The following is a 23,118-nucleotide window of genomic DNA, read 5'->3' as shown; positions in this document are numbered from 1 at the left end:
CATCATGGTTCATGGTTCACTTATTTCACACTATTTACACAACATTAACATAGAAAGAAAAGTATTACAACAGATGATTACAAGATAAAAATAAATACAGTACAAATTATAAAATGAGTGTGGTGGTCAAAGTAGCAAAGGCTTTCTAGTTGACCACCACCTACTTTTAAGTAAACAAAACATTGCAATTACTGTGCCTGAGTGCTTCATCCTTGAGGTGCTGCACACCGTCCTTGGTTATGTGACTTGCATTCACGACCTTATTATTTTGAAAGAGGCTACGTGTAAGGATTAACTTACGTAGTTTGCGATTATATTTGAGTGCTTCAGCAAAGTACTTTAGACCTTCATCGCTTAAGCAGTTAAGAGAAAGGAGCAAGCTGTTCAGTATGCAATTATTGCCCGTGAGTGCTTCAGCCAAATGCTTTACACCTTCGTCGGTTATGTTGTTACCGAAGAGGTGTAAATTGTTCAGTTTACAATTATTGTTCGTCAGTGCTTCAGCCAAATGCTTTACACCTTCAGCGGTTATGTTGTTACGGGCGAGGTCTAAACTGTTCAGTTTACAATTATTGTTCGTCAGTGCTTCAGCCAAATGCTTTACACCTTCATCGGTTATGTTGTTACCGGAGAGGTCTAAACTGTTCAGGTTACAATTATTGTTCGTCAGTGCTTCAGCCAAATGCTTTACACCTTCATCGGTTATTTGTTTACCGGCGAGGGTTAAACTTTTCAGTTTACAATTATTGTTCGTCAGTGCTTCAGCCAAATGCTTTACACCTTCATCGGTTATTTGTTTACCGCCGAGGGTTAAACTTTTCAGTTTACAATTATTGTTCGTCAGTGCTTCAGCCAAATGCTTTACACCTTCATCGGTTATTTGTCCACCGCGGAGGGTTAAACTGTTCAGTTTACAATTATTGTTCGTCAGTGCTTCAGCCAAATGCTTTACACCCTCATCGGTTATTTGTATACCGATGAGGGTTAAACTGTTCAGTTCACAATTATTGTTCGTCAGTGCTTCAGCCAAATGCTTTACACCTTCAGCGGTTATTTGTTTACCGGCGAGGGTTAAACTGTTCAGTTTACAGTTATTGTTCGTCAGTGCTTCAGCCAAATGCTTTACACCTTCATCGGTTATTGTGTTACCGGGGAGGGTTAAACTGTTCAGTTTACAATTATTGTTCGTCAGTGCTTCAGCCAAATGCTTTACACCTTCAGCGGTTATGTTGTTACGGGCGAGGTTTAAACTGTTTAGTTTACAATTATTGTGCGTGAGTGCTTCAGCCAAATGCTTTACACCTTCATCGGTTATTGTGTTACCGGAGAGGGTTAAACTGTTCAGTTTACAATTATTGTTCGTCAGTGCTTCAGCCAAATGCTTTACACCTTCATCGGTTATGTTGTTACCGGAGAGGTCTAAACTGTTCAGTTTACAATTATTGTTCGTCAGTGCTTCAGCCAAATGCTTCACACCTTCATTGGTTATGTTGTTACCGGAGAGGTCTAAACTGTTCAGTTTACAATTATTGTTCGTCAGTGCTTCAGCTTCATCGGTTCTGTCGCTGATATTTATGCCTCTTAGCTTACAATATTTATTGTTACTGTCATCACTGTTAACAATCCAATTTTTAATCTCTATACAACCCAGTGGTCCAATATTGTTTCCCTTCAAAGTCATGCATAACAATCCCGTAGCATTTTTAAGGACATTCAGAACAGCAGAACAGTCAACAGGAGCGAGCGAGCAGGAACTAAAATCTACCGCATTAAAACCAATTTCCGTTAGTTTGTTTTGTATTTCAGAATCCTGCTTTACATCAATCTCATATAAACACTTACATAAGTTCAGTGCTAACTGTTCCTGGTCATTGTCAGCTGGCCAACAGGTGAATGTGCGTACCTCTGTTTCCTCACTCTTGCAGCTCCAGAAGTCCGCCATCATTAGTTTATCTTCTTTCTTCTCAACTGTCGACATAGGAAGAAGTTCAGTAAAAATGTCACTGGTGTGCTCTTTCCTGTGTGGATCCGGCTCGAGCAGTCCAGCCACAAACTGCAGCACCACTTGCCACGCACCTTCGTTGATGTGATCGGCCACAAATCGTCGCAATTCTTGCTCATTCCGCATGGTGTCTATCACATGCTTAGCAGCCAAGAACTCTTGTATTGTGAGGTGAGTGAAACAAAACTGAGCTTCACGTGGCTCAAGTAGAGTAGGCCCGGCTCTGTCAGGTAAACGATGGAGCAGGCCACAATCCTCAAGGCCGTTAACTTCTCTTGATCCAAAGATCAGCCTTCCTTGTTTAATACCGTTAAAAGCGATTTTTCCCAGGCTCTTAAACACATCTTGCACTTGCGAAGGTAACTCGTGATCTTTGGAAACGTTCTGATCACTGGCATTTGGAGAGAACCGATACTTCGCGTTGTGCCTGAAGAAGAAAAATTTCACGGCAATGCTGTATATCTTGGTAAGCTCTGTAGGTAATCTGGAACCACGATTATGAAGGTATGATAAGCAGGAACAAATAATAAAGCAGTTCACAGGAATATAGCACAAGGAGAATAGGTTAATGTTCGTGCTGATGTGCTGCCAAATTGTTTGTTTTGCATCGGCATCGTGATCGCCTTCTGTAAACTTTTCCACATAGTCTTCAACCTCTTGCGACGTGAACCCAAGAATTTCCACGGTTCTATCGACGTTCAGCGGTCTAATACATTTCACAGCAGTTGGTCGCGTTGTGGTAATAACCGTGGCACCGTCAAGAAGTTTTCCTGAGGCTATTTTGTGATAAAGACAATGAAGAGGCATCTTCTCTTCCACATTGTTTTTGTAACGTGAGTCATCACTGGTAATATCTGACCTCGCAGAAAATTCATCAAGTCCATCAAAAATCAAAAGTACTTTGGTTGGGTTTTTAATGATGTAGTCCCAAACCTCATCATCCAAATGTTCTGACACTGTTTCTGAGCTTTCTAAAAGCTCACGAAAATTGATATTTGTTTGGTTCGAGTTAAAGTGCCTGAATTTCAGAAGAAAGGCTGCATTAAAATCACCATTGAACGTGTCATCGGATGCCCACATTCGAAGAAGCTTAGTGCACAGCAGCGTTTTGCCAATGCCTGGACGACCGACAACGAGAACATTCTTGTGTTGGGCATTAATAATGACATCTGGACGTACAGACTGAGGGTGATTCACATTGGCTGGTTTGGGGTACACTTTGAGCTGTTCCCATCTGCCTTTGGGGAAGTCATAGTAAGCTCTATCTTCACAAATTACCAAATTTACGTAAATTTGGTCGATTTTAAAATCTTTGGGTTTTGGGCCTTCACCCGGGTTATGTCTGATAGGTTGTTCTAGACCTGTAGGTTGCTCCGTATCTTTTATAATCGTGTCCTTCATACTCTTTATGAATGCCTGGAGAGGAACTTGCTGCGGAGGAACTTGCTGTGCATTTTGTCCGTGCTGCTGCTCTTGCACGCCCGGATGCGCGGCAACGTGGTTAAATTTTAAATGATCAACAAAAAACTGCGAGTCTTCCATGAATTTTTTTCCGTTTCTTACTCGAGACATGATCCAGACAATCTCCATCAAAACGATAAAGGCAAAACCTCCATTAACTACAGTCACAGCATAAGTCCAGAAGGTTTTCTTCGTTGCTCTCTGATTGTGACATTCATAGGTTTGTGCTTGAGTGGAGTTGGCAGATTGAAAAGCCGAACTATTGCCTTCCCTCGATATAGTACACTCAAAGTCTGAGGAAAACTTACTGGGATAAAGTACTCGAGTTTGCAAAACGATAAAAACGATCCCTAGAGCAAATCTGAAGGCAAGTTGGCAACAGTAAGCGATAAAAAGTCGTCTGCTAGTTTCATTTCCTTGTTGAGTTTGTCCTTCGGCATCTGCGTTGCGCCGGGCGTCGAGTTCATTTACTGTTGACTGGATGCATTTTGAGTAAATCACAGCCACAATCGCAACCACAGCGAAGTTCACAATCACAAAGCCGTAGAGTGGAATACTGAATTTGTTATATTGCTTCTCGTATCGTTCAAAACACTTTCCTCGGATGAGATCTTTGTCGCTCAGTTTGGCATCGCAGCGGAAGTCAAACCTCGATTCGCTGTTCTCCATGTCCGCAAAGATTCCTAACAGAGTCACTCCGAGAACAATCCAAACGAAAACTGCTACAAAACTGAGCTTGTTGAAGGTTTTTGGTGTCAACAATTCTTTTAGAGCTTCCATTTTGCTTGGTGTCACCAAAGGAGGAAAATTCAGGTATCCCACAATGCCTCGCTTCCAACTATATTATCAACTCGATGTTGATACGCGATCTCGCATTGGCGACGGGGCTTCTCGGAAAGAACGCTGAACCGCTCTCTCCGTCGCCATTGCTTTACGTGAATTGCTTAGATTTAGACAGTCAGAGTTATGTCAATTCGTCAAACTTAGCCTGTTGTCGGTTTCTAACGGTCATGGGACACGTTAGTTTTCCGAAAGAATTACGGGAGAGGCTTCTTTGCTGGTTTGTGCGATCAGAAACATTGAACGGCCTCTTGCCACTCGACTCTTCTTCGACTTCTTCCATGCATTTACCGTTTGCTTGAATATCGACTTAAAAGGAAGCATTTATGTCACCACTTGATGTCCTTTCACGAATAGAACCGAACAGAATCGTGCTTAAGTACTGTTCATTTCGACCGGGAAAACGAGTGATCGTTCAAAAGCAGTTACTATAAAAGCATTATGCAGTTGTTTACATGTTTGGCGCCAATTTAGGCAAACTTCAACGAACGCAAATTCCTTCAAAACATGGGGACTTAAGGGGACCTTGAATAAAATTCAAAGGAGATACTATTTGAGCAACAACAGGCAAGATTTTACGCTAATGTACCCAGGATTGAACTCGCTAGGGTCAAATTTGGGTCAAGCATTTGAGAGCCGCGAACGAACAAAGCGAGTCGATCATGCATACCACTCCAAACAATTGTATGTTTTTCTTTATTCTTAGGCAAATTAGCTCCGAAATTGTAATGCAAGCTTGAACTTAATTGCCAAAGCATTACACAAAACGATTTAACTTACATTCTCAGATCCTGAATAAGGAAAAATAGCCACTTGAAATTCAGTCGATTTCGGACTGCGCGCTCGCCTTCGCATCGATACTTGACACCTTCTAGTCGATAATTTTTCGCGGAGACTCATGGGATACCTGATTTCTCCTCCTTTGGTGTCACCTTAGTTGAGGGCGTGCATTCCGCGACTGTCTGACTATTGCTCTCGAAATCCATGGCAATGGTTCAACTAACGCCACGCCTTTGTTATTTTGATCTAAAATTACGCAAAAGGTCATAAACGGAGGCGGCTTCAGACTACAAACAATCCCTTGTTTTCTTTGGGATGTTAAGAAGCGAGTGAACCACGCAGCGAGCGAGCTTAGCCAGGGCCTGCGTGAGGTGAAACACTACGGAATCGCTTCAAGTCGAGCCAAAAACCAAACACTACACAAGACATTTTTTTTTTGAAAAATCGTTTCTAATTTTGCTCTCAAATAGGATACAAATACTACGTAATGGTTATCGTGATCCTCAATTACGTGTAAATCTTTGTGTTGGCACAACCCATCAACCATCTTCATCAACGTCACCTTTCCTTTATCTTAATCTTCTTATTGAAGCTTTTCTCAGTTACAAAATTTCCGTACCAACACCAAAGACTGCTTTTCCACAAAAATGGAAGCACGCAATCAACTTTTTTCTTTCTCTTTCTTAGAACAGGCAAGGGTGAGTCAAAAATTAATTTATTACTTATAAAAGGAACACTGTCACATTCAACGGCACACTAAAAATAGGGGACACCACCCCTTTAAAAATGCTTTCTTCGAGTGTGCCCTGTGCAGGTGAATTACTATTGATGATTATGAACACAAGCTAGTTAAGTGAAGGCCTTCGGCATTAAAAATTACTTACGTAACTAAATTCTGCTATGGTTTTTCTCGCGTGCTGATAATAATTTGTACGAAATTTGAACTTTGAAGTATTGCGCGGCGCTTCACGATTTGACCTCAGTGTGAACGTTATGGTGAAACAAAACAGACTACAATAATTGATGAAAAATAAGTACGTGCACATACTAAGAGACGTTGAATATAAATAATTTAAATAATACTTCTTTTCTCTTGCACATGCCCATTCGACTTTCTCTTTGCAGCGTTCAATTCACATCTTATACCTTGCGGTTGTCTGAGATTCGACAGCAGAATTTCGGCAATGTGACAAGTTGTACAGTTTGACACGAGTGGAACTTGAGCAGCGACGACCGCAACGCCACCGAAAACGTCACCTTGGAAACATAACTTTCAATTGCATGGAGAAACTACAATCCAACGCCAATTCAACCCCACATCTAACTATGCAACCCTTATCAAAATCCGCCGAGTAACAGAAAAAATAAAATGCACCCGAGGAGGGACTCTTATATGAAAGGGGCGGGGATGCTCGTCGTCCCGTTTAGGGGTGTAAATTTCGGATTTTGGTCTCACTTAGGGTTCTAGAGAAAACGTCATTATATCTGGCCGTGATTAGGGTTGCACGTGAAAAGTCACTGTATTTGTGTTTGTCTGTGTTTTAAAATGGTCTCTTTTAGGGGTCTTAAAAAGCCGGCTTGGGCCACGCCCAGATTGGTCTCCTTCAGCTGGGTTTAATTCAAAATTTCCGCCGAGCATCCCCGACCCTTTCATATGAGAGCCCCCCCCCCCCCCCCCGGGAAAACGCAGCCTGATGACAAATGGCACAATCTCGGCTGTTTATCTTGTAAACTGTTATTTCATGTTTGAAATCTAGAGGCACACAAGAGGAATGCTATTTCTAGACATAGTCATATGATCATGACAATTCAGCTGAAAGTCATCAGATTCGCAACAGCCAATGAGCAGGTTACAAGTTTAGAATTACACCATTTTTATTTTGAGTCTTCTCAGAACAGTAGAAAAACTACAGTTAAATCAACTGTCGAGAAAATTTCGCCAAGGTAAACTCAAGTTTTCTTCCACACCAAAGAAGTTCTTTTTGACAACATGCCTCAAACACTGAAGAATAATGTTCCTCTCCTGACGGATTTCTGGAGCCAGCAGTTTTTCCAGAAGAGTTGACCTCCTTATTCCCAATGATCCGGAATTTACCTAGCAAGTAAAAAGATAACAATTTTTCTGCCAACTGAAATAAGCTGTAATTGAACCGATCCTTTTCTCTTACAACAGAACGTGATCTTTTCCTGCAGGCTAAGCCGATATGGGTCGAATTTTCCAAATTTTAGGTAGTTTTCCACCATTTACTCAACCTTATAGCTTTTTTTTTGTAAATGAATGCCACACAGCTGACGAATATTTTCGTTTAACTTTCACACACCCTTCCAATAAGCGCCCTTATTCCTATTAACACCCCTGTTCTAAACTTAAGCATTTAGCTTCCTTTATTACAACTGAATTGAATTCTATAATTTCTACTACATCAGCATCTCATCAGGAACAGATATAATAATATCAAGAAAGGAAAGGAAGTCGCTGTCATTCAGGTTAGCATGAAAATTGGCAGACCGTACACAAGTATGTGGGGACTTCATTTGACAGTAGGGTTCAAGCTGGGGTCATTAGCTTGCAAAGAAATTAAAATTCTTATCAGATTTATGTGTCAGCTTAACGTAGAGAGACAGAGCCATCAATTATCAACTCTGCCAGTTTGCAACACAAAATTTTTAATAATTTCAAGAAAGTATACACTTTTTAATTTACTTTAAAAAAAAAAGCTATAAAAAAAATTCTGCCACCCCAACAAAGTCACAGAAAAGGCAAAAATTTGATGCTGTCAAATTTCCTGTAACAAGACACTGGGCAGATAGTGTCATATGCAGCTATTTTGGATTTGTTATGCAACACTTTTCCATTGACAGAGTCCTGAGCTTTACATGCCAAGCCAAACAATGGCTGCGCTGCATAGGAGACTACTAGATAAACAATCTATGAACAAGATATGCTTACCTTTGAGTTTGACTTTTTATTTCTTTTCTGAAATCTCCTTGGTCTGCATTGTGGCTGTTGTTTCACTTTACTCTTTATTTCAAGCGTACTCTCCAAACCTTTCCCAATTTCTTTCTTGTTGACGACCCCTTCATCTGCATCACAACCTGTTTGTATGGGTTTGTTGTTGTTAATTTCTGCTGGTAAAAGATTTATTGAAAGTATGCTTATAAGCATTTATATGCTTCTCTTCCTTATCCTCCTCCCAATTGCCGCAAGCACTGAGCATCCATGCGCTGAGCCTAACAGTGACCAGAATGTAATTTTTCCTTACAATAGACCTAATCAAACACAAGGAAGATTGTTTGATCCATTTCCAAATCATCCTGAAGTGGGTTAATGAAAAGACGAAAATAATCAGATGAGTGTTGAATTGATATACGCTTAATAGCTGCTCAAAACACTAATAATTCTTAGAAAAATAATTCAAGCCAAAATTTAAACAATTTTTCTTATAATTAAGATCACTTTTCCAAACCCCCACAGAAGTGCTTTTATTTTTGTTTTTCTTTCATGAATTATTAATGAGTTTTGAGAATAACTTGATCACACACACAGGTCATGTAAATAAAGGATTATGCAGTGCTTTGATTTCTAAACAAATTCTTCTGACTAGCCCCGTAAAAAGTAAGGAGAAAACAGTCAGGAGAATATAAATGTTGATATCAGAGATTAATTCAAGGGTTGATCGACAATGAGTGCTGATTCTCTCTTCTGTCTTGATTGTATTTGCTATATGCAAGCATGCACCAAAAGTCTCCCTCCCTGCAGAAACTCAACAGAATTACAAGAGCTTGATCCCTCTTCCTACTTGCTGACTTTTTCACATTCACAGCCAGCAACACTGGGACCTACTTTACTTGCGTGTGTTTAGACAGTAGAGACATGAAAACTAAATTTTAAAACAACCAAATGCTGGTATGAGCAACGACACAAAATGTCCAAAATGACCGCTGGTAGTTCGTAACCAGGGCCATGACAAGAAGATAATTGTCGTCAATAGACTTGATCCCTCTTTCTACTTCCTGACTTTTTCACACCCACAGCCAGCAACACTGGGACCTACTCTACTTGCGTGTTCAGACAGTAGAGACATGAAAACTAAATTTTGAAACAACAAATGCATGTCTCAGTTGCAATACAGTAAATATTAATAAAGCTTATAACAGCATTCTAACTATCTCAAAGATAATTAAATATTAAAATACCTGTTTGCTCTTCATTTTCATCAGAATCACTAGCATAAGCTGAACACAGTGAAGTGAGTGCAGAGGTCCCTACAGGCGTTCCATTAGAGAGACCTGTGTCCTCCTTTACGCTGGATGAAACCTGCTCTTTGGTGTGACACTCTATGCCTGGAACAAACCAAATAAATAAAATAAGTCACTTTATCTATTAAATTATAAGTGTCATTGTATTTATCGTAGAGCACTATTTGGGGACACTTTCCAGATTAAATTGGAATTTGGAAATGTTAGTTTCTGAAAAGAGGGGAAAACAGGAGTACCTGGGGGGAAAATGTATAACGCAGAGTCCAGGAATCAAACCCGTGCTACACTGGTGGGAGGCGAGTGCTCTCACCACTGCACCATCCCTGCTACCCTAAGTCACTTGTTGACTTACAACTCAAAGTCTAACACCATTTGTTTGGGAAGGTGAGAAAATTAAACAATGAGCTGAACCTGGGGAACTTTTTTCTTGTCATTTCCCATAAAGAATGTGTCAGTATTTCTGTTCATTTCAAAAATTATTGGAACCATGAAAATTTATGCATGGATAGCTGCTATTGGAGAAGTGAATGCAAAAGGACTCTTCAAATGAAGTGTTTGGTAGTAACTGTAAAAAATGTTTATATTCATTCTTAGGATAATTATTACACGAACCAGATTGTCCCTCTTCTCTATCACAATCACCAAGAACAAATGACAAAGGATCACCCCCATTTTGTACACTTCTAGAATCTTCTGATCTTTTCTCTTGGTTTCCATTCTCTTGTGTGTTTTTGTTCATTTGTGAATGGTTTTCAGACATTGTACCCTTGTGATTAGGATCATCCTGTCTCTGCCATTGAGCATGCCTCCTTTTAAAATGATCATTGTGACCGCCTCGCTGGAAAGTTTTATCTCCACGCTGACCTCTACGATATCTTTGAAGACAAACAATCATTTAAATCCGTTAATATCATATTTACTAAATAAAAGCCACTCGGGAGCAAACATATCAACACATTCCTCAACAACAATGCAGCGTCTTATTCCCAATGATTAAGTTCGAGATCAGAGCAGTGCTTACATTGAAGTAGATACCACTAAAGACCATTCAAAAACTCATTGACCTATCAAATGGTTGATAAAACATCACGTGCAGTGGTTTTGAAACCTGATAAAACCTCCTTATTAGTATGCGGCGTTTAATGTTTTTCTTGTATGCTATTTTCCAACGTTCACAAATTTGGCTTGATGAGTGGTCCCCAAAAATACCGAAGACTTCCACAAAGAGGGTCGCTGAAAATTCCAAGGTGGGTGGAGGGGGTCTCAAAAGGTAACTTTTCAAAGGAAATTATGAAGCTAAATTGGTATTTCCAAAGCAGTGGGTGAGGGTGGGGATCCAAAGCAAAACCCTTCCATAGAAGAAAAATGGGTATTTTCATGGAAATTCCAGAAAAAAGAGAATAAGCAATTGTACCTGAAGTTCTTTGTCTTCAACACTTGTCCAGAAGCTTTTCTCTTTGCTTCCTCTTCCTTCTTTTTTTCCACATTTCCTAAAGTAGGGTACTTCCTAAACCAGCAAAAAAAGAAACAAAGGCTTAACTTAAATTATAGCTAGAAATCAAAGAGTACCTTCACCGTGAAAATGGATACAGACTCAACCATGAAGTACTGAACTACCTGTATATTCATACACACTTTATTGCTTGGTTGGATAAACATTTTTTAAATACCAGTAATCAGAGATAAATTTTTGGAGAAACATTCATAAGTTCATTTTTCTTCATCACGGAGGGGTAGGGGGTACTTGCCTCCTGGATTTCCAAAGTAAATGAGCCCCTGAATAAAGCAACAGGGGTGGCTATATGCCAGTCACAACACCAAAAATTGTCACATTTTTATGCATGAAAGACAGAGGGCAACCAACACAATCATAATTAGGATTGCAATCTTCCAATCTGATAAGCCACAGCTAGTTGTGTTACAGTTAAGTGTAACTTACTACTTAAACAAACCTTTTTCTTTCTTCTCTCCATTTTGCTATTTCTTCTGGCGTATCTAGCTTTATCCTCATTTTACCTGATGCATGAACCTAAAAGCAAAACCAGTGACCTAATAAGACTCTATGAATCTGTTTTAAGGACGGTGCCTACTAATACCGAAGTATTTTTGTGCGGTTTATGAGTATGCGGGAAAAGCAGATCTTAGCAAGGGCTATTGGAATCCAAAAAGAAAATTGGGGGTAACCACACATTTTTCAGAGATAATTAAACATTAATATCTCTAAAAAACGCCAAAATATAAAGCAATGTATGGCATTTTTTTCTAAATTGAAATCATCTCTGAAAAATGCGTGGTTACCCCCAATATTTTTTGGAGATACCAAAAGCATTTGGTAAGTTCTGCTTAGTTTTAAACCACACAAAAATATTCCTGTATTAGTAGGCACCACCCATAGGAAACCCGAGTAACTCGAGATGCGCAGAACGTATGCGCAGTAACAATAGTAGGCACCGTCCTTAATGTATTGGATTTCAAAAGCTGATTTGAAAGGCTCAGCAATTCATTACCCTATCAGTCATGAACATAAAATTTTCAAATCTGGTTGGTTATTAGCAGCCATGATTTGAGCATTTATAGGACAGTGTACGCATCATGACTATTAATAAGTGATAGGACAACATACATCATTGTGCGTTATGTAATAGGACAGTTGCACTTGACCGGGGTTCCCCCCTTTCCCCCCCCCCCCCCTGTATTTCGCAAATAAAATGGTTGTTTCTCTGAAATGTCTCATTAGAACTTTGTTTATATCTCACAGTCCTTTGCTCTTGGAAATCGTAATGGTTATGATTAATATTACACGTATACACTCGATTGCGAAAACGTTGACACCTAAAAAGCATAAACCATGAACGATGAGACCCAACAGATTGGTGGGTAGTGTTGCTAGGACAGTTTCCATCATTCACCACATGCAACTAATTTTGGTTATTAACCGTCCCACGAGAATAGAATATTATGCAAATAAATTTAGTACACTTATACCCATAAAGCCTTTGGGTCTCATCATTCACGGTTTATGCTTTTTAGGTGTCAACGTTTTTGCAATCGAGTGTATTTGGCAACAAGACTTTGTGTCGTCCAATTCAGTCTGTAATCATAGTCATAAATAAGGAACAAATCAGACTCCAGGTAAATGGTCATGTGACAGTCCATACTGTCCATTATGCATATACTGTTCCATTAATGCAGCCTCAATTCATGGCCGCTAATGGACAATAGTCATGATTATAATTAAGTAAACAAAACTGCAATAACTAACAAAGAACAATAAAAAAACTGGGAAGTCACCTGAATCCAATGTAATTTCAGCATTTTTCTTGACGCCTTGAATGTGCACCCATCATAATTACACTGTCAAATAGCCAATGAAACATACTCATGTTATTGGTACTGTACTGGGACGTAGTTACTAAAACAAGGAATGACCTAAAATGATCTAAAATGACCTAAAATGATCTAAAATGACTTAAAATGATCTAAAATGACCTAAAATGAATCTAAAATGATCTAAAATGACCTAAAATGATCTAAAATAAATCCAAAATATTCTAAAATGATCTAAATGAAGTGAAACCAAGATCAAATTATAGAATTACAGAACTGAGTGCTTACCAAAGTAAAGGCTGATACCTGGAAGCTACTGTGAACTGCCGGAAGGACCGAAGAAGACTCGAAAAGTGCCGATGGTTGCACGTAAGCCAATTCGATGACAAAGTTGCGTAAACAAACTGCACTAGAGCGAATCTCTTTTTTTGGTCGGTCCAAAAGACCCAAAAATATCGACACTGACCAATCTTTTTTGGGTTCGTTTTCCGGTCGCACATTAAAAGCCACATGACAAGGCTAAATTCTTGTGTAAACAGGCATATATATCTGTGCATCAATTTCCGTAAATAAGCGCGCAGTTAACAAGTCAAGGGTAGCGCATGAATAAAAGAAAACTCTGTGTCAGTTCCATATAAAATAGCTGCATCAATCAAAACCGCGTTGCTGGGTGAAACATAGAACTTCGCTTCGTACCAATCAAAACCACGTTGCTAAGGAAAAACTAGGGTACTTCGTACCAATCAAAACCACGTTGCTGAGCGAAACTTGGAATTTCGCACCAATCAAAACTGCGTTGCTGAGGAAAAACTAGACACTTTGCATCAATCAAAGCCGCGGTTGTGATACAGTAATTATCGGGAATTTCCCCGAAGAAGTCTCCGATAGAGACGAAACGCGTCGGAAATAAACAAAAAGTATACAACTACAAGAAGTCTTCCGCTGTGCTGCTCACTAGTCTTTGTTATAAAATTAAAAAAATAAAATCATTTTAGATCATTTTAGATCATTTTAGGTCATTTTAGATTATTTTAGGTCATTTTAGGTCATTTTAGATCATTTTAGGTCATTCCTTGTTTTAGTAACTACGTGTACTGGGACTAGCCTAGGTTCATGCAGAGGAATGTCATGTAGTAAATTAATACCAAAAAACTAGTAACAATCATGGATTAGTAAAGTGTGTTAGATCTCTGGTGAAATAATATTTTTTATTGCACTGATTGCCCAGAAATATTCAGCAAAAGTTTCTACATGGGCTTGAGGCCCTCACATGAAATTGAGAAGAGTGCTCAGCCGGTCCAAGATGGCACCCTAACCCTAAATTCCACAGCATCCAGAAAGAAGTGACACAAATATGTTCTCCTTGTGTTGAAGGCAATAATAAAGGGGGCTGTTCTTTCAGGGCTAATTACACTGGTGAAACCATAAGAAACGTAGAGGTGCGAATCGATGAACACTCAAACCCCTGTAATCACTCTGAACAGGTGCCAGTCGCCTATGTGAGAATCTGTCCCTGCATTCTTTCAGTTGCCAAATACTTTCTATGGCACAATCATTTCACAAGTGCAGCATTATTGAAGGTCTCATGATCCAACAATAGAGCCCTAGTCCGAACAAACAAGCTCATTCTTAGGTACTAGTGAAACTGTTCCTATCAGGAATCACCTAAAGCATATAAAATATGCATGTAATGTACGGCAGATGGCCTTCCACCTTTGGAACTCGTTTGAACACATTTTTGTAGCAAAAGGAAGCAAGAAATATGTCTACCTGAACATGAGATCCTAAATGTGCATTCATTGTTTCTTTGCTGGAAAATTCCTTTTGACAAGCATTACAGCTGAACTCTTGTTTCAAACAAGAGTTTTGGTCATTTTCCTCTGCCTTATTTGCTTTCCTCTATAAAACAAATAAAACAAGTAAATAAAATAATAAAACAAGACATAAGAAACCCAAAGTCCTTACTCATCGTATCTGCACATTAAAACTTTGTGTCATTACTGAATAATACATCATTCTCATGTTTGTTCACCAGGCTTAAAATATTACATCACATTTCCTTTCATTGCGCATATGCCATTCATTGACATTCCAATCCTAGCAGTATGCAGGATGTTTGTCCCATGAACCTAGTTCAATGGCCTCAGCTCCCACGGGTCTCCCAAAGCTCAGTGGTAGAGCATCCGAACTAGTAATTGGAAGGTCTTAGGTCGACTCCTGATAGGAGCACTCAGAATTTCTTTTTCCGAGATTGCCCGTGTCATTACTGAATAATACATCCTTCTCATCAAACTTTGTTACTAGCCACATAGACAAAAATCTGTCTGATGTCTTGTTGCTTCCACTGACAGTCTTTGACATATATGTACAGTGTATTTCATTATCAAAAGACAAGATATATTGTACCTTATTCTGGAAATAAATATCTGTATGTAAGAATAACCCACCACAATTAGAAATCATTTACCACTTATCATCCATTTTGTGATCTTACGAGCATGATAATAATATTGAAGAGCTCAGAGAATAAACATCTTTACTATTTTGAATTTGAGGTTGATTAAAATTTTTTTTCACTCAAAATTGCCCAAAGTTTTGCATGCTGCCTTCGATCTAATCGAAGGACATCACTTTTTTATTTTTTATGTGCTCCTGAGCATTAAACAGTGAAAGCTAGATAACACTGTTTTGTGAAAAAACGTTCCATGAGAAATAACTTGTCCAAAAAGTTAACTGTAATCATCTGTCTTCTAGTGCAAAAACAGCTATTATCATACAAGTAGCTGCTAGCGCAAGAACAGCTGTTATCATACAAGTAGCTGCTAGCACAAGAACAGCTAAATTTATCATAAGTACAAGTAGCTGACAAACAATGCAGGAACTTGGGCTTAACTGCAGAATACCCAGCCACTTCAAAGCTATGCCTCTAAAACAGTGTCACTATGTGGCTACAGCCACTTCAATAACAATGGCTACATAGCCACATATAGCCACATGGCCTTGTAACTTGCGTAAAAACAACACAGAGAAATATCTGTTTACACCTCGTTCTTGAAATGTGTATCACACATCCCTGCATCCACATAGCCATTAAACACACAATTGAGTGGGTAGCCACTCAGTATCCAGGTTTTTGTAGGGATACAGCTTTGAAGAGACCAGGGCCCAGTTGTTCAAAGCCCGATTAAGCTAATCCCCAGATTAACAAGAACTTTGATTCGAGTTTTATTGCTAACCAATAAAGATTTTTCCAAAAGAATTTTGGCCCTCAGTTTTTACTTTAACTTTTCTTTACCTTAAGCTCGAAACTAGCCTTTAAAACCATTTTTAACAAGCGAGATGAAAACCTTGATTAACTTCTAATCGTGGATTAGTGTTAATTGGCGAACAACCCGGCCCGGGTATTTTGCAGTTACTCTGGAAATTGAAGGCTTTGAGGCATTTACCAGCCATTTAACAATCAAAATATTATTGTAAATGTTTAACATGTTACAATATCTAAAGGTGGATTTCCACTGTCACATAAATTTTACATGTGTACAGCAGTAAAGTTAACTGACTTTACGTATGTAAAGAACAGACAGAACAGAGCTCAACTTTTTATGTTTACGCACGCAGCTCATACATCGCTTCTTATCTTATTTATGTACGTAAAGCCAGACATACAATTTACGCAACAGAAAAAATCCACCTTAACCATCTTATGCATCATAATAACCTGGAAATTGGTAGGCTGTGGCTGATGTTGTGAAGGTGACCTGTGATGGCTTGTTGTTGGTGTTGAAGCCGCGTGGTGGGCAAAGTGATTCATATTCGGCCATATTCCTGGTCTAAACTGAGGAACTGGGGAGTAGGGGAAAGCATTTATGGGCAATCTTGGCGGAAAACCCAACGATGGAACCTGAGGTCTTCCAAAGATCGACGGCGTTGTTCTTTGATTGTGCATGGGCCATGCTGGAAATCCATGCATGTTGAAATGACCGGGAACGTTTCCAAAATTTGGAGGCGGCAGCTGCGACATTTTGAGTGCAAACCACACATATCAGTTTGAAAAATTGCACGGATGCGTCAAATTCACGATGACTGTTATCGATTGCCAGCGCTATATTCTTGTTACTGCAGAGTGTCTCGCCGCCATGTGTTGTTTGACTTGTTTCTCTGAAGTCGGAGTTACTCCGTGAAATCTTTGGAACTTGTCGGACTCATTCGGAAAGAATCGGTCACTTGCAAGCTACTGGGAACTAGTTAAAGGATAACATGTCATGTACTTTTCCTAAATTGTCCTGCACGATCAAATATGGTGGATCTTTCTACGTGTCAGAGAGCGGTGAAAAGACAACTTTTCCGAAGGAATGAGAGTCTTCTTCTGCTTATTTGTATAGTTGTATTTTTCTTTTTATTCTTTATGTACCAAAAAGTAGACTGTGATGGTACGGAAAAATCATATTATCAATTTGGCTACAAAAGAAATGGACCTTCAATATCAAAGGAAAGACAAGATACGTTTCTATTTATCGTAGTTTTAACTTCGCCAAAGGGGACAGAAAGACGAGATGCTTTACGAAGAACATGGCTTTCTAATGTAAAAAGCTTTAATTTTTCAATAACTGCAAGATTCATAGTTGGAGTAAAGGAATTACCTCAGGAAGATAGAAAGGACCTTGAAGAAGAAAACAAGAGATACAAGGATATTTTATTTCTTCCAGAGCTCCAAGATTCCTATAAAGAACTCACTAACAAAGTATTGCAGACTTTCAGATGGGTTGATCAGAATGTAAATTCTTCATACGTTCTGAAAGTAGATGACGACAGTTTTGTTCGACTGGATTTAATTGTCTCTGAATTAGAGAGTACCTCCCCAAGAACAAAGCTGTATTGGGGTTTCTTTCGTGGTGATGCACATGTCAAGTTTGCCGGATCGTGGGCTGAAAAGAACTGGCATCTCTGTGATCGATATTTACCATATGCACAGGGTGGTGGCTATGTCCTGTCCAGTGATTTGGTGAATTTTATTGCTCGAAATGCTGATCTCTTTCAAAGATTCAACAGTGAGGATGTGTCTGTAGGTAAGTGCCAACCTGTGTCAAGGTGCGGTGGTTTTGTGGTTAGTGTCAAAGAGTAGTAGTGCAATCCAATTTAACCTGATATGTTCTGCCATTTTTGTCCTTAATAGGCCTTATCACGGTTTTCGACGTATGCAAACAGGCTTGAAATAACAGTGTTTGTATGGAAATACGATGTCAAATAATTTTCATAAAACATCGCTTCTGAAAAATTCATGAATTGGAAACTTTTGGCGCTAGGAAAAGGATTTTAAGAAAAAAAATTGGAGGGATGTAGCTGTGCCAGAAAGCTTCCAGTGGTGTTTTGAACTTTCCATACATTTCCCTGTATTTTTTCCCACCAACTATTTTTAGTAGCAGTTCACAGCTGGTTCGCTATACAGACAAATGAAGTGATGTTTTATGAAAACTATCTAACATAGGATTTCCATACAAACGCTGTTATTTCAAGCCTGTTTGCCTACTCGTCAAAATGGCGTTGAAAACTGTGATAAGGCCTATTAAGCATCCTTATTCAACACAAGTTTCCTTGCACCTTGACTGACAAATTGTTAAAGACGTGGGGTGACTTACGTCCCATTCAAGTATGCTGGGCATCCTTTTATGGATTGTCCTTATTAACCAAGTTAATTGTAAAGAAAATGTTTGGGGTGAATATAGTAATGAATATTATTTGCTTTTATTAAGACATTTATTAAATTGATTTCAGGAGCTTGGCTGGCCCCTCTTCAAGTCAAAAGAGTCCATGACTTCAGGTTTGATACTGAATACCGCTCTCGAGGGTGCAATAATCTGCATATCATCAGCCACAAACAGTCCATTGACGACATGTATCAGAAATACAAGAATCTGAAAGAGAGCGGAAAACTCTGCCTTCAAGAAACTCATTTACGGAATTCATTTGTTTATAACTGGGCAAAGCCACCAACAGAATGTTGTAGAAGAGTCGGAGGAATTCCATAATACAGTCAATTCCCTTTATCACGGACACCCTTAGGACCGAGAATTAGTGTCCTTAATAGCAAGAGTCCGTAATAACGGAAATTTATTTCACTCGCTGGGATGTAGCTACTGTCTGTATTATTGGGGTGTGGGTGTCCATAATAGCAAGGTGTCTGCAAGGCAAGAGTTAAAATAGAATAAAAAATAGAAACAAGCGAAGTAAAAAGAAATCCACTAGAATAAGATAAAAAAAATAGGTAACAATAAAAATTAGGATCTACTATAAAAATATGCACACTATTCTAATACAAGTCACAAAAAATTATTTAGATTTCTTTTAAAAATTGCGTTATCACGTAATCTCTGTATTACTAAGAGGAACCTTGCTGGCGTACCTGGGATTATGTGATAAAAGGCACTTCCCTTGTTATTTATTGTTATGTTTTTTGTTTTTGTTTTTGCATGATAAGTGAATGTAGCAAGTCAAGCATTTTGACATAAACTAGTAGAACTCCACCAGTGCAGTGCTCCTTCAACTGAGATATCAAGCCATTGAACTGAGAGCCTGTCATGGTTTGAGTTTGTTTTTTACCCGTGATTAACTCACCAATTGGCAAACCCCTTGGTGGTTTGATAGCGTTGTTGTTAGAACACTGCACTGGTATGACTGAGGTCATGGCTACTTTGAATTCTCAAGTCTAATTTTCTTCAGGCTTCTTTTCACAACTCTGTGAGTTGAGTATTTAACTGCAATGATCTTTAATTAGGATATTAGGATCTTTAATTAGGATATTAGGATTAACTTTTTCATCTGTTCCACAGTTCATGCATATGTCTATTCATGTCTTTCACTCTCATTTAATAATAATAATAATAATAATAATAATAATAATAATAATTTTTTTTAATTAAATAATATCCTAGATCCTATTAACTTTTTCATCTGTTCCACAGTTCATGCATATGTCTATTCATGTCTTTCACTCTCATTTAATAATAATAATAATAATAATAATAATAATAATAATAATTTTTTTTAATTAAATAATAATAATATAATCTTTATTAAAAATGACCATCTGTTTTAAAACACAACCCTATGCACTCCTAAAAATTATGTACATTTTCAGCAATAATGATAATAATAATAATAATAATAATAATAATAATAATAATAATAATAATAATGGCAGTTTTTACTGCCATAATAATAATAATAATAATAATAATAATAATAAGTAGAATGACTACCACGTTAGTGCAAAAGACAGTGCTCTTGTGAAGTACAAGAGATGCAGAGTTCTTGGTATCTAAGTTGACTTGTTGACACCTGACCGAGGATGGTGACTAACTTATGGTGAGTTACAAAATATCAAAATTGCAGCTCACAAACATCCTTTATATAAATTATATCTTGACTTATCCATGTTAAATCTGATAACCCCCCTCCTCATCCTTTTTAACTGCCCTTTTCGCAGTCGTTCCCAGTGTCATAAGGGATAAGTGAGTAAAAGCTCTCATTTATCTCAAAATTATCAAGCTATTGGTTACTAAGGGTGAAGAAAACTAAATTCCGAGGAAAGTAATGATAGTGGTGTCATTATTTCTATCAACACATTTTATATTTATAAAATTATATAATTATAAAGATAGTAAAATTATTTATTATGGATACAAAGTAGAGTCAGAAATGTTAATATTACACTCTACATACATAGAAAATCACACAAACATGTAAAATTTTCATGGTCCAACTCAGAAGTGTTGTACAAAATAGTATTTTTGGAAATGTTTCTGTACTTTTAAACTTATTAATAATTCATGAAGAGAAAACAAAAGAAAGAAAAACTTTGGAAATGATATCTTTATATTTATTATCATATTGGTAAACTCTTAATGCTTCAAATTACTCCAAGAGTTGCTAATGGTTTGAGAAGCTGTGTCACAGTTTTAAAAGAACATTTCATCCGATTTCCTAAAACACCTCCGTTGTGCCATGTTTTTTCAATGCACTTCTCAATTCTGAAAATTGGATGAAATATTCTTCCTCATGCTTGATATATAACTTAAAATTCTGATGCCTGTAGTGACCATCAGATTCAAGACAATAACCCTACTGACGGTTTTTGATGTATGACTGCATGCAGTGCTTGGTCAACAACTAGAAGGTTTAGAAGGTTTATGCTTAACTGTAATTATTTTTCATGAGCTTAGCTGGATATGAGATGGTCAAATTATGAGGCATGTAGCATCAAGTTGATTATTATCATCCCATGTCCAGCAAGTGTAAAGTTGAATATTAAATTGTTTTACAAAAACTATACATATACAAGAATAATCATTAAATTTATGCTAGATCACGCTGATTTTATTTTGTAAGAAATTATACGACAAGATGGTATAAATTGGCTTGTATCCCATGTTATTCAATGACCCTTTTTTAAATAAGGAAATAAAGACTAACACCAACACGAAACTCTATGCACAGTTGTGCAGTCTAGTGACTCACCACCTTGCTATTTTAGTGGGGTGGGGTAGGGGCAGTCTTTGGGGGTAGGGTGAGATCAGCAGCACTGGGATTCCCTTTCTCCATTCTTAAGAGCTTTTGCTTCTGCATTTTGTTGCCGTTTTCGTCTTTGTTTGCTTGATTTGTTTTGTCTTGCTTTATTTTTTATTTGTTTATTTTTTGTTTTTTGTTTGTTGTTGTTTGCAAAAATTGCACCCTCACCTACATAACGCGCGGGACTGGGCTGTGTGAAAATTTTTTGGACCGAGAAGGGCCTGGAGATGCCTTTGAAGACAGGAGAGATCGACAGATTGGTATAATTTTTGGTGGTAGTTCTTGGTCACAGATTAAAATGCCGAACAAGAAGAAAAACAATCAAGCTAGGAACGCTTTTTACTTTTTCATGGTATCACTAAGGCCCCAGCTTGAAAGGCAAGGAGTCATCTTAGAAAACGGAATGCAGTCATTAGCGGAAATCGCCGGCCCGCGCTGGAAGGTTGGTTTTGTTTAATGAATGGAGGTTTTTCATCGATCCAATATGTTTTAAAAACACATTATCTTATTGGATGACATCAGTTCATAAAGTACTTAAAGCTTTCCACTGTACATAAGATAAATTACCATTTAAGAAGTTCTTTGCCTTCCTCAACTGCGACGGTAAAGAGATAAGCTCATGCCTCGCGGAAATTTGAGAAGAATTGCTTTGCCGGAATATGTTTGAGGTGGATTCGAACTTTGAAAAAATTATTTGGAACGATAAATTTGGATAGCTCACTTTTTTTCTGCGTGTATCTTTATTTATATATACAAAGGGGACAGGTGTGTGCTTCAAGGTTTTCCAGTAAATTTCCGATATACAAATTTCCGGACAGACTCCCTACCATTTTTAGAACTGAAAGTTATTTTCATTTCTATTCAGCTCTAGTAAACTAACTTGAACTTTTCAATAATGGTTAATTAACTAAAGTGCACAACGTAGAGCTTTGCTTTGTAAGCTTAATACCTCAACAGTAATAAAATGATTAATTTTATGACCCATGGCAGCTGAACAAACAGTAAAGCATGTGTTTATTGTTAGTAACCATTGAACAACACAATAGTGTTTTGTTCCACTGAATGACCGCCGAGTGTTTTGTTCCACTGAATGACCACCAACCTGTTGGTTCGGTTGGTTGAGCATCGGACTACCGTGCGGAAGGTCGTGGGTTTAAATCCCTGCCGGACCAACAGTCGGGGTCTTTAAAATAACTGAGGAGAAAGTGCTGCCTTTGTAATGACATCTGCAAATGGTTAGACTTTCTAGTCTTCTCAGACAAGGACGATAAACCATAGGCCCCATCTCACAACACTTCAGTGTTCATAACCCTGTGGGATGTTAATTAATGAACCCAGACACTAATCATAAAGAGTAGGGCATGGAGTTCCTGGTGTGCTGGTCTGGTCTTTGTGCTATAAAGGGCGACTGGGTTATCAGTTTCCTTACTGTCATGTGCTACCGTCTTAAAATAAAATAAAGTCCATTGAATGTCTTGCTGGAAAAAAGGTTCAAGTGACGATTTGACCGTCAAAAAATTCTCAAGAAATTTCTTCTTTTATTTGGTATAAAACTGGTTATCATATTAGAAATGTAGGTCAGTGGTCACTTTGGTTCAATGGATTTGCTTATAACTTGTGTTAAAGCTCAAGAGGGGAACAAAGGAAGACCAGATGTATGCTTGGTTTTTTTGTTTGGCTCTCAAATGATGAAAAGGAAACATTAATTTTGTATAATATTTGTGCTTCACTTGGTTCAGATTTTAGGTTTAAGTCATTGATTGGAACAGCATGTTCAATACAAAGTTCAATGCTCAATCTTACAGTCAACCCAGGTCACGCATGAACGATATTTTTGAAATTTGAACGGAGTTTTGAAATTTACATGTCAGTTTTGAAAATCG

At 38.1% G+C, this 23,118-nt stretch overlaps 4 protein-coding genes across 8 annotated transcripts in view; 2 read left to right on the top strand and 2 right to left on the bottom strand.

The window, feature by feature from the left end:
* LOC146469199 (protein maelstrom homolog) overlaps positions 1-23,118 on the top strand; it is a 53,495-nt gene that overhangs the window by 18,500 nt on the left and 11,877 nt on the right. Inside the window, exon 1 of one of the 2 annotated variants that reach the window (XM_085123846.1) lies at positions 21,455-21,677. The exons of the other annotated variant lie outside the window; for it this stretch is intronic. Coding sequence (XP_084979972.1) covers positions 21,534-21,677 — 144 coding nt within the window. The 5' untranslated portion in view covers positions 21,455-21,533. Of the gene's footprint in view, positions 1-21,454; positions 21,678-23,118 lie in introns of those variants that run through there. 2 annotated transcript variants of the gene reach the window in all.
* Positions 3-4,853, bottom strand: LOC146469202 (uncharacterized). Its single transcript, XM_085123830.1, has 2 exons — positions 1,645-4,853; positions 3-1,548 (listed from the first exon to the last, which is right to left on the bottom strand). Exons 1-2 carry the CDS (start codon positions 4,241-4,243, stop codon positions 167-169), a joined length of 3,981 nt encoding a protein of 1,326 aa, XP_084979956.1. The 5' UTR covers positions 4,244-4,853; the 3' UTR covers positions 3-166.
* LOC146469201 (FMR1-interacting protein NUFIP1-like) lies at positions 4,981-16,704 on the bottom strand. Of its 4 annotated transcripts, none has more exons than XM_085123850.1 (9): positions 16,389-16,704; positions 14,441-14,569; positions 12,635-12,697; positions 11,296-11,372; positions 10,758-10,850; positions 9,956-10,218; positions 9,281-9,427; positions 8,034-8,212; positions 4,981-7,178 (listed from the first exon to the last, which is right to left on the bottom strand). In XM_085123850.1, the coding sequence occupies exons 1-9, from the start codon at positions 16,689-16,691 to the stop codon at positions 7,002-7,004; spliced, it is 1,431 nt and encodes a 476-aa protein (XP_084979976.1). In that variant the 5' UTR covers positions 16,692-16,704; the 3' UTR covers positions 4,981-7,001. The 4 variants fall into 4 exon arrangements, with proteins under 4 accessions (XP_084979976.1, XP_084979977.1, XP_084979979.1 ...); XM_085123851.1 differs by having other exon boundaries at positions 8,034-8,209; XM_085123853.1 differs by having other exon boundaries at positions 8,034-8,179.
* Positions 16,959-19,430, top strand: LOC146469200 (beta-1,3-galactosyltransferase 6-like). The gene is made up of 2 exons (XM_085123864.1): positions 16,959-17,736; positions 18,443-19,430. Exons 1-2 carry the CDS (start codon positions 16,968-16,970, stop codon positions 18,694-18,696), a joined length of 1,023 nt encoding a protein of 340 aa, XP_084979990.1. The 5' UTR covers positions 16,959-16,967; the 3' UTR covers positions 18,697-19,430.

This window comes from Pavona decussata, unplaced genomic scaffold (assembly GCF_977016875.1).
Source record: "Pavona decussata unplaced genomic scaffold, jaPavDecu1.1 SCAFFOLD_127, whole genome shotgun sequence".
Taxonomy (NCBI): domain Eukaryota; kingdom Metazoa; phylum Cnidaria; class Anthozoa; order Scleractinia; family Agariciidae; genus Pavona; species Pavona decussata.
Note: the sequence above shows the minus strand (reverse complement) of the source record. Positions and strands in the feature narration are given on the sequence as shown.